Raw genomic sequence first — 10,901 nt, forward strand, 5'->3', positions numbered from 1 at the left:
GCCGAGAGGCTCCGTGTGGTGTGCTAGTTTGCCCCGCGGGCTGCGAGTTATCCGGGACAACGCCTCTCGTGCGAATGGGTGATCGAGGCAAGCAATGAAAGACCTCGTGATCCAACTCATGGAACGCGCTATCGAGTTCTAGTCGTCCGTGCGGGTCCGTTGGCTAAGAATAGGCGATCGTGGGACGACGCCGTACAGTAAGCCTAAGCCGAAAGGCAAGAAGGCATGTCAGGCACGCCGTACGGGAGAACGGCAAGGTGTCGGCATATCGATTGGGCCTCGGACTTATGATGATGTCCTACTCGGGCGAGACATGGAAGGCGGCCATCGAGGGCGAGCGCCTAGGATGTACCGAGTGTGTTGGACAAGAGGCGGGCGTTGCGTGCGCAAGCGTAGTGCCGTAATGCCGAAGCGGAGCGAGGATGCTCCTTGCCATTGGGCAATGTGTCGACAGGTTCCGAGATGATGTGCGAGACGCAAAGGGCACGGATGTAGAGAGCCTCAGCGAGCACCCGGACTGTCGCGAACTCTGATGTGTGCAAAGGCCGGACGAAGGTGGGTTGGCACCTTTGTGGCATCACAGGCTAAAATTATATGAGAAATGATATTGCGCTGCACTGAAGATTGGCAGGCCTGTGACATATGGTATCAGAGCCTCGTTGCCTTCACGGGACGAGGTGCATTGCGAACTTGGAGGACGAGACCCTCCAGTCGACGAATGGAATATGAGCCCTGATACTGTGACAAGAGGTATCAGCTTTCAGTCGACGAGTGGTATAAAAGCTCTACATCTGAGGTAGAGACGAGTTGGAATCCGTAGAGACCATCAGTTGAGACAAGATCAGACCGGGTTGTGACGGGACGATTTTGGGGGACGTCTACCTCTTAGAGCACGTTGGGATACCTCTAAGAGGGTGTTGGTTAGAGTCCTAGGAGAGCAAGCGTCTACGGTCCAACTTCGTTTGTTGTTGGTTGGCAGGTGAGTGAGCGCCGCAGATGTGTGGGCGAGCTGTCAACCGTGGGGCAAAATTTCTTTTCGGCAGATCGATATTCGAACTTCAGAATTCACTTGGCTTCCCTAAGTGAGAGGGGGACATGCCGATGAGTCGGATGGACTGCGAGAGTCATGTTTGTGAAGCAGAGGTAGCAACCATGTGTGCGGAATTTCGCAAGTCAAGAGGCGACCTAGTCGCCAAGGCCGTTTTGGTGGACGGAACACCACCTTGAGTTGAGATTGGTGGATGAAGGGCCACATTCTCAATAGTTTGAAGAACCTTCCAGCAGAGGAGGACGTGCTGAATATTCATGAGCCGAAGCACAATTGCACATGAGGTGCATGGAACAAGCCACCCTTGGGGTTGCGAGGAGTGGACGTTGAGACCCCTTTATGGGCAGTTGTCAGTGCAAGCCGTGTGTGGCAGAGCAGAGTAATGGGATAAAATGCTATTATGGTAGATGAGGGTGCGTTAGGGGAGACGACACACTTCAAGAACCAAGGAGCATAGGCATCCGTTATGTGAGCAAGACAACTTGTCCGGAGCTTGAGTGGGAGCAGCCCACTAAGCTGTGCGTTAGGTGCTCATCAGGAGCACGAGTTTGAGCACGATGGGAGCAGCAAGCTCCGTTGGCACCATGAGCGGCATGGTGTGGTTGGCCGAGCAGGGATTGGGAGCGGGAGACCCCAACCTTGTTAGTGCGGTCGAGATGGGAGTTGGATACTCCCCCTTCTTGTTTTGTGTTCGGACCGATGCGAGACTGGCGTTTGGAGGTGCTGCCAGACGGGGATTCAGAGATCCTATCCTTGCAGTTGCGGTCAAGCGCTCGGGACGAGGCAACGAGATTATGTTTTGCGGTCAAGCTAGGAAAGCTTGGTCGTTAGCCAGATTTGGGACAGGCGGTCTCATTTCCGTGGTGGGTTGAGCGGCAACCCTTTTGAAAGCTGTTCGGGTCGCGAGTAGCGTTCTGCCGACAGTCGGGCAAGTGGCTCGTATTTTGCGGTCAAGTTAGGAAAACTTGGTCGTCTACCGGATTGAGAACAGTGACTCCTTTCGGTACCGGGTTGAGTGATAACCCTTTTCGGTTCACGAGTGGTGTGATTCCGACAATCGGACAGGTGGCCCATGGTGTGTTCGCAAGTGTTTGAGTGTAGTCTACCGCAGAGGCGGATCCGTGTGCTTGCCGAGGGCGGCAACACATCGAGTGGTGGAGAGAGTGTGAAGTGTGACGCCGGGTTTCCACACTTCCGTATCACAGACTCCACACTTCGTTCGTTCCAGATCAATTCGGGTGTATTGAGGCACTGTCTTGAGGAGCATTGGGATTTGAGAGGCGCACTTGACAAGACTTGAAGCACAGTTGGGGGAGATCTCGTGTTGTGTAGAAGAAACACTTCATGATTGGAGTGCTCAAGGGAGCAGGAGGTCGGTCTGGTGTCGCGAGATACTTAGAGAGTATTGGGCACCGCATACAAATCCTTTGTGTATGTGTTGACGAGGATGTCAACAGATCGAGTGGGTGAGTCTCTTGTGGACGACGTGCGGGCGACTAGGGATGTCGACCAGCACGCAGTGGATGATGACTCCTGTTGTGCAGGAGAGGCACTTCACGACTAGAGCGCTCGAAAGAGCAGGAGCAGTCTGGTGTCGCTAGATACTTGGGGAGTATTGGACACTGCATACACTTCAATCCTTCGTGTATCTGTTGACGAGGACGTCAACAGATCGAGTGGGTGAGAATGTCACAGGTCGGCTATTACCTGTGGGCAGCGTGCGGGCAATCGGGTCGATGTAGGCCAGCACGGGACGTCATGCGGGCATCTTGGGTTGATGTAGGCCAGCATGAAGTGACGATGGAGTGCAACCTTAGGCACGAGTAAAAGCAAATGTGCGGAACAGAGTGCTCTAGCCTTGGAGATGCTGGAAAAGTGCACTCCTCAGCCCTTTCAGTGTGCTACTCATGGGAAAAGTGATTTTTTTCTTAAGCCTATTATAAGGGGGACATGATACGGTGAGCATCAGCCGGTCCTCCCCGTGCACGACGGCAGTAGCATGAGACGACGTGTGCACAAAGTGAGCATCTCTTGGGGGCATGATGGGGGCCTTCAAGAGCCGGCTCTAGGCAGCTCGTGAGTGGAGCGCTAGAGTCCCCGAAGGGCTGGGAAACCTGACGGGCAGCGTAGGGCCAGGATGGCCTACGTTGGGCACCGATTATGCCGAGAGGCTCCGTGTGGTGTGCTAGTTTGCCCCGCGGGCTGCGAGTTATCCGGGACAACGCCTCTCGTGCGAATGGGTGATCGAGGCAAGCAATGAAAGACCTCGTGATCCAACTCATGAAACGCGCTATCGAGTTCTAGTCGTCCGTGGGGGTCCGTTGGCTAAGAATAGGCGATCGTGGGACGACGCCGTACAGTAAGCCTAAGCCGAAAGGCAAGAAGGCATGTCAAGCACGCCGTACGGGAGAACGGCAAGGTGTCGGCATATCGATTGGGCCTCGGACTTATGATGATGTCCTACTCGGGCGAGACATGAAAGGCGGCCATCGAGGGCGAGCGCCTAGGATGTACCGAGTGTGTTGGACAAGAGGCGGGCGTTGCGTGCGCAAGCGTAGTGCCGTAATGCCGAAGCGGAGCGAGGATGCTCCTTGCCATTGGGCAATGTGTCGACAGGTTCCGAGATAATGTGCGAGACGCAAAGGGCACGGATGTAGAGAGCCTCAGCGAGCACCCGGACTGTCGCGAACTCTGATGTGTGCAAAGGCCGGACGAAGGTGGGTTGGCACCTTTGTGGCATCACAGGCCAAAATTATATGAGAAATGATATTCCGCTGCACTGAAGATTGGCAGGCCTGTGACACTTTGCCAACTAACTGCCTTGTTAATTTTGTTCCTGCCTCTCACCTGAGAGTCATTCACTAATTATTTGCTGCTCTAGCTCTCTTTAGCTCCATATAGTATCCCTGTATTAGCTACCAGGCTTTCCGGAGCTTCTCCTTAAGCATTCTGCCTATTTGACTAGATTTTTTGAAGCGAGTAAAGGTCTTCCCCTGCGGAGAAACAAAGCAGATCTTGACCCTTGCCTCATGGTTTGATGAACAAGAAAGCTCAATCCTAATGTTGGTCCAGAGTTGCTTTCAGTTCTTGCAGTTTCTTAGACCTCTTTAAGGTTCTATGAAACTCCTGAAAGACCAATAATAGAAGATATAAAGAAAAAAAAGACAAAGTTCTATAGTTCTTTAATTCTAGCATGTAGCTCGTATCTGCTTTGGCTTCTATATTTCTATAAGTGAATATAGAAACTAGTAGTAGGCGTTGTTTTCTTCATTTAAAGATTATTATTTAATTAGTTGCATTTGTATATTTCTTTAGTTTATAACAAAAGCTATAATCTTAATCAAATCGTATATATTTATCGAATATGTTATTCATGCGAACTAGAAAACATTTACTTCAAATGTAATTCAACTTACAGGTGAAATTTTCACAGTTAATTTTCCACATCGTGTGCATATTTTGCTTTTTACTAGTTGCAAGAACAAATTACAACACATCGGCGGATCACGTCCCTATCATGCATAAGATCTAAATAACACCTGCCAAGAATTTAAGTCAATTACTTTGAAGGTGCTTAAACACACAATACCACATCCCTCGAAGCAAAGCTTATTATCTGTTAGTATGCACGCACACCACTGGCTCATATCACAGAGCGCCCTACTACTCATCGCTTCTCATCACCTCCTACTCTCTTCATCCTCGTAACCATGTGACGCAACAGCAAACCAGAAACCATCCGGTCGTAGTGCAGCTCTAGTCGTCCTTGAAATTAGTATATGTAGTTTCACTTCATATGTTAGTTGAGACGATGTTGGCAGTTGAATGTTTTCAGGCTTCAAGGAGTGGCGACATTTTCCTTGGCGAGAGGAGCGATTTCCTCGCCTTCAATCCCCGGTTCGCTCCCAGCAACACCCAAGCTTAGCAGCAGTAGTTCCCAGTTCTTTGCAGGTCCCTGTAAAGAGTGATGAAATTCGAATGAGTTTGAGAAACGCAAACTTTCCTCAACCATTCTTTTTCGGTTAATTGTAGTTGCATCTGGTGAGTTAGTATGCACAACAACGTTAAAAGAATACTAGTGATAAAATATCAAATAACAATGTTAAATTGTCACTGAATATGAAGCAACAATTATTTGGATGTTATTACAATTTAATTATTTAGTAACAAAAATTGCGCATAACGTTATTACTAACTAGTGACACATTTATAGCGACAATACAAATATAGTAAACACAATTAATTGTTTTTAATACATGACAACTTTATGTACAACCTTTTAGTCATTATTCACTTAACATAATACTATAAAACTTATTATTACGACAAAATAACAATTCGTATCACTTAATGCAAATCGTTAGTAACAATAGTTTAAGTGTTATTTAATTTTTTTTGTCGCTAATCTTCTCTCAGACTATAATCCCATTTTCCTTTAAAATTAATAAAAGTCTCCCTTTTAAACTTCTATATAATTAAACACAGAACAGTTACAATTCTATATTTCTGCTAAACAGTATGTTAAAATAAAAAGGTTAATATGCTGATGTTAAGAACTCGGAGGGAAAGCTTTTATAATTAAAAAGAAGAATAGTATAGTGTTGTTAATTAAGCCTTTGTTTTTCCATTCTCCACATTTTAGTTCGAGATAGCAAAAAACACTTAAAAGCTAGTAGGAGGTTCAACGGCTACCTTCCAGGAGAGATCTTGTGACATGCAATTTTTTATCATTTCCTTGAGGGCAAGGGTACCGTAGACGGCGAGAGCTCTGTTAACGGCTGCAGCTATCTTCAGCACGTCGGCCGGGTCAACAGTGGCACACTGCTCATCAAAAACATAGCAGCAAATTCGTTATCTGGAAAGAACTCTTGAAAAAGAATTAAAATGGATAAGTCTAGAGATATTCACAAACCTCGACGTTGAAATCTCCCATGTGGAACCCGGTATATCCTTCTTTCACGGTGTCAACAAGGCCACCGGTTGAAGCACAGATGGGTATCTGATTCGAATAGTTTCACAGTAAGAACACATTACAAGAGTTGAACAGCTGATCATACTGTTTCAAACAGATTACTTATATGTTTCTTTGAAATGATTTAAAGCTCTTACTGTTCCATATCGCATGGCATGTAATTGGATGAGACCACACGGTTCGAATCTACTGGGAACCAACATAAAGTCAGCACCAGCAGTTATCATATGGGCCAATGGCACGTTGAATTTGGCAACTCCTCTTGCTTTGTCAGGGTACGACACCTCAAGCTGTTCAATCTGCTGCTCGAAGCTCTTCTTGCCAGTTCCCTGATAGAAGAAAAACATAACAATATAGTCTCCGACATCGTCAAGCATAATGGTTAAGAGTTTTATTTATTTACTACTTACAAGGATGATTATCTGGACGTTCCTCCCAATAAACTTAGAAACGGCAGCAACAAGAATGTCAGAGCCTTTCTGCTCTTCCAGTCTGCCGATAAATCCAATCACAGGAATGCTCCTGTCCACAGGCAAGCCTACTGCTGCTTGAAGGGCTTCCTTCAACAATGGCTTAGCATCCATAACCTAAAACTCATAAAGTTCAATAAGAAATTCCGTCCACACACACACACACACAGAGTAGACCAATTAGTTCATATCAAAGAAAAATGTGGTGATGTTTGCTGGAGTGTAAAGCCTGGCCTAACACTACACTTTAAACCCCCTATCGCTTATTGTTAGGGGCAAAGTAGTAATCTTTTAGTACTTAATAAGCACTCCCATTATACACAACTGTATACTCTGTGCTAGTAAGAAAACCTGAGCCATCGTAGATATAGAAGCATTTATGACCAGGTAAAAATTTGTGTATCTCTTGTTTGATTTTCCTTCTTACTTCACATGTTTCACAATCTGTTCTGTGATTTCATATTGTTAATGATGAGTTATGGTAATGAGAAGAAGATAGTGAAAGATCTCACAGTGGTGATATCATAGTTGCAATCAATGTATTTATCAGTTGCAGGATTCCACTCTTGAGTATCCATTCCATTAACAATGCCAGTGATGCCAGTCTTTCGGATGATGTTATCCAATTCAACTCCTTTCTCGACTCCAGAAACAAGTTCCTGGGCGTAGTAAGGGCTCACTGTCACAACTCTGTCAGATTCCAAAATCCCTGCCTTCATCCAGTTAATTTTCCGTCCCTTAACTGGCTTTGCATACCTGCAACATACGTGGACAACCAGGGACAATAAGAAATTTGAGCAGCTGATAAAGTTATGTTTTACTTTTCTAGAACTTTATATATAGCTTAGTGTTCATACCCATCGACGAAATCAAAGGAGCTCTTGTATTCATCGGGCAGATTGAGAAGATCGAAGTCTGAGAAGGCAAATCTTCCTTGATAGGCAATGTTGTGGATGCAGAAGGCGACCTGGTAGAGATTAAGAAGAAGTTAAGAACTGATAATGTCTTTCTGATATGCACGGGCATGAAACAACTGATTTTGTTACCTTGGCATGCATGTAGATTCCTCTGGATTGGTACATAGTCTTCAGATAGCATGGGAGTAAAGCAGTGTGCCAATCGTTAGCAATGAAGATAACATCCTCACCTAAAACAATGTGATCAGGCACAGTTCTCATTCTATTGAGCAACTAGAGATTTATTTTAGATCAAATGCTGAAGATACCATATGGGCCTGAGAAATATTTGCTGCTATTCAGATTCAAGACCAGAGGAGCCAACAAAGCAGCCTGAAGAAAAAATAATTTAACAATGAAACTACAATAGTTATACTTCACACATAGGAATTGGTGAATCATACATTTTCGTCCTCCCCTTTTCCATTATATGTACAAAAAAAAAGTGAAACATAACCCACAGAGTTCAAGTCGATCAGCAGGAAGGAAAAAGCAGGTGCCCCTACAGAACATTCTCTAGAATTTGAATGCCTAAATTTGTTTTGTTACAGAATGATATTGTTCGAAGTTGTGTGGAGCACTGAGAAGTCGAAGAAAAAGCTCACCTGGCACAATAAGCTGAATCGAAGTTGGTTGTCCTGGTAATCTGTTCCAGCAGTAGGACCGTAGATCTTTGATTTAGTCTTACCCCAGACCTGTAGAAGTACAAAGTTACAAGCCTTAAAACCAGTCAAACTAATTATGCAGTAAGTTCAGCTATGAATCTATGCAGTTAGTTACTACATATACACTGACCTTCTCCAGGAACACTGGATGATCAACAAAAACACGGTCGACTCCACGCTTGTAGCAGTGGAAGAATCTGACCTTCTCAACTCTATCACCGACTTGTATCTGTAGTATGAACATCGTTCTCTTTATTAACTGTTCAGATAGAAGCAATTAATAAAATACGAAACTTGAAGAAAAGAGTTAACCTCGACGACCACACTAGTGTCCCAAGCATCTCTATACTGATCGTAACGTGGAGACACGGTCATTGCTCTGTGCCCATTTGCCTACGCAACAAACAAATCCACAAGATTAATAAAAGATAACTTGATGGCCTCCTCCTAAAGCCTATTTTGAGCCTGAATTTTTCTGGAATAAAAGAGGTGAAACTTTATCATTCCAGGGACAATGATGCTTACAGCCATAGCTGGAGGCAATCCTCCAAGAACATCTCCGAGCCCACCAGTTTTACTCCATGGGCCAACCTCAGCTGAGATGAAAACCAAGTTCATTCCACTTCCACAGACAATTTTCGCCGGTGCCCCTTCTTTCTCAGTTTTCTTTACCATGCTCCTAGATTTCTTTGCAGCCGCTTTCACATTGCTTTTCAATTGAAGCATATCAACCTTGTTCACAGATCTCAACCCATTGTGAGTTACAGTTTGGGTCCTCAGGCCAATCTGGGCCAAATTTGACTTGGAATCAACTGAAGCTGCTCCTCCATGTATATGGGACACAAAGTATGAAGCTGTTACAGTTGCCATTGATGACACCTCAATCTGCATAACCAAAAAACATGTAAGAATTAGCAAATTTGCGAGGAGGAGAAAAAAATTCGAGAAAAGGCACCCCTCAGTTAAGCTCAAGCACTCAAATTTAGAACTTGTACTCACTAAATCTGCTGAAGTAATCTTGGAGTTTCAAAGAGAAAACCAAACCCAAGATTTTTGTTTTACAGCGATTATTTGATTACAACTGTGACTGGTGGAAGAGTAATTGTACCTCTTTTCACGAAAGTATACGACTAAGAACAAGGCGTCACTCCAGAAACACAATTTGACTACGTAAATCAGAGGAAAGAAATTTCAAGTAATACATCAATATCTAGAACAGTTTATATCATCACACAGCGTTTCCAATAAAAAGAACCATTTTTTCATGGATTCATCAAAGAAAAAATAACCTTTGCACATGGGATGTGATCAGAACATCTAAATCTCGTACGGATTACCCGGTTTTCCCCAATCCACCAATTTAGATGAAGCAAGTTACAATCAGTAGACATTCACAAAGGTAACATGTAAATTACAGTATTACGAACAAATCTTTCTATTAATATGGTTGACAAAGACATACTCTATTTCCAGTTCAAATCACATCAAAGAAAGTAAAGAAGAAGCATCCATATCAGGTCACGAACAACTATCACAAAATCTCAAAAGAAGAAACCTCGATTTCAGTAAAGTTACCAAACCAGCACATGACATGAACAAATCACGAAGCATGCAGTTCAACCAATTCATACAAACCAATAACGGTAACAACCCATCATCATAAACAGATCTTTTACCCCAAAATAAAACAAAATGATCTTACGAGAAATCAAAGCGCACTAAACTAAAACACACACAAGAATAGCTGCCTTCACAAACCATAAAAACGAAAGAAATGCAGAAAACTCGGACCCAAGAAAGGAAAAACGTTCAAGACTCGAAGGCGAGTAAAACTCGGAGAATGATCGTTTACCAGTTCACACAGCAAAACCCAGAAGAGAAACTGAGCTTTGTGCGGGCGGTGGAAGACTGATGATGAATGATCAACTTCTCAGCCTCAAATTTGTAGTAGCGAGAGGAAGGGTGCACCCGCACACCCAACACGTGGCGCGAGGAGAGTGGGGCGAGATCGCTCCAGTCACCCAAGCACCTCAGGAAGCGGGTAAATGAATCACATGCGGGGTTTCGAGTGCGGGGTCCGCTGGGGATGGGTATTCATGGGAATATGCGATAAATTTGAGGTTATAGATGCAAGGAAACTGAAGATCTTTTCCTCCTCAGCAAAACGACGTTGGAGTGGTTTTTCCTTTTTGCAGTTTTATTTCATGGCTGGAGTTGGAGGCGGGCCCAGTCATGTTAGAACGCCCAGAGGCTAAAAACATGATTGGCAATTTCATTGTTTTTTTTTTTTTTATCATTATCTCTGGTTCTTTTTCTCAAATTGAACTTGGGCTAAATTCCATTTTACTCCCGTATTTTTCTGAGATAACTAAAAACCATCGTTTGTTTTAAAAATAGGCTCAACATTCTCCTATGTTTTATTAAGTTCAGGAAAAAACAAAATCCTCCGTTAAAAACTAACGAAAGGTAGAGTGTACGTCCTTAAAATGCGATTAGACTTGATTTTTTGCGTATTTTTTATATTGTCAAAATTATGATAAATAATAATTGACCATTGTTAATTTTTTGTATTTTATCATAATTTTTAAACTATATATATTTATAATAAGGGGATTAATTCCTTTTTTCATAGTAAAAATTAATTAAACATGTAAAACCAAAACATATATATATATATATATATATATTGATTTACTTGTTCTTAAAATGTGTAATAATGACATGTGGAGAAGAAGTTTTCCGAAATGAGATAATTGATTTAATCTCAAAATAGGTGTTCCAACCTCTAGA

The 10,901-nt window shown here is 43.7% G+C and overlaps 1 protein-coding gene across 1 annotated transcript; it reads right to left on the reverse strand.

The window, feature by feature from the left end:
• Positions 1 to 4,384: 4,384 nt before the first annotated feature.
• Positions 4,385 to 10,142, reverse strand: GBSS1 (UDP-Glycosyltransferase superfamily protein). Its single transcript, XM_011083059.3, has 14 exons — positions 9,964 to 10,142; positions 8,637 to 8,996; positions 8,424 to 8,504; positions 8,242 to 8,340; positions 8,052 to 8,141; positions 7,716 to 7,779; positions 7,537 to 7,637; positions 7,348 to 7,457; positions 7,003 to 7,246; positions 6,431 to 6,607; positions 6,158 to 6,349; positions 5,961 to 6,047; positions 5,741 to 5,869; positions 4,385 to 5,003 (listed from the first exon to the last, which is right to left on the reverse strand). The coding sequence occupies exons 2-14, from the start codon at positions 8,979 to 8,981 to the stop codon at positions 4,887 to 4,889; spliced, it is 1,836 nt and encodes a 611-aa protein (XP_011081361.1). The 5' UTR covers positions 8,982 to 8,996; positions 9,964 to 10,142; the 3' UTR covers positions 4,385 to 4,886.
• Positions 10,143 to 10,901: the final 759 nt, after the last annotated feature.

Source organism: Sesamum indicum, linkage group LG6 (genome assembly GCF_026168435.1).
Source record: "Sesamum indicum cultivar Baizhima isolate 11 linkage group LG6, ASM2616843v1, whole genome shotgun sequence".
NCBI classification, from domain to species: Eukaryota; Viridiplantae; Streptophyta; class Magnoliopsida; order Lamiales; family Pedaliaceae; genus Sesamum; species Sesamum indicum.

What these genes read in the sequence shown, in the direction of transcription:
- GBSS1 (XM_011083059.3), bottom strand. Translation starts at nt 8,981, where the DNA reads ATGGCAACTGTAACAGCTTCATACTTTGTGTCCCATATACATGGAGGA. An exon ending in GATTGCCTCCAGCTATGGCT is followed by an intron (nt 8,505 to 8,636) that starts GTAAGCATCATT and finishes TTTGTTGCGTAG; the next exon opens with GCAAATGGGCACAGAGCAAT. An exon ending in ATGCCATGCGATATGGAACA is followed by an intron (nt 6,048 to 6,157) that starts GTAAGAGCTTTA and finishes TATTCGAATCAG; the next exon opens with ATACCCATCTGTGCTTCAAC.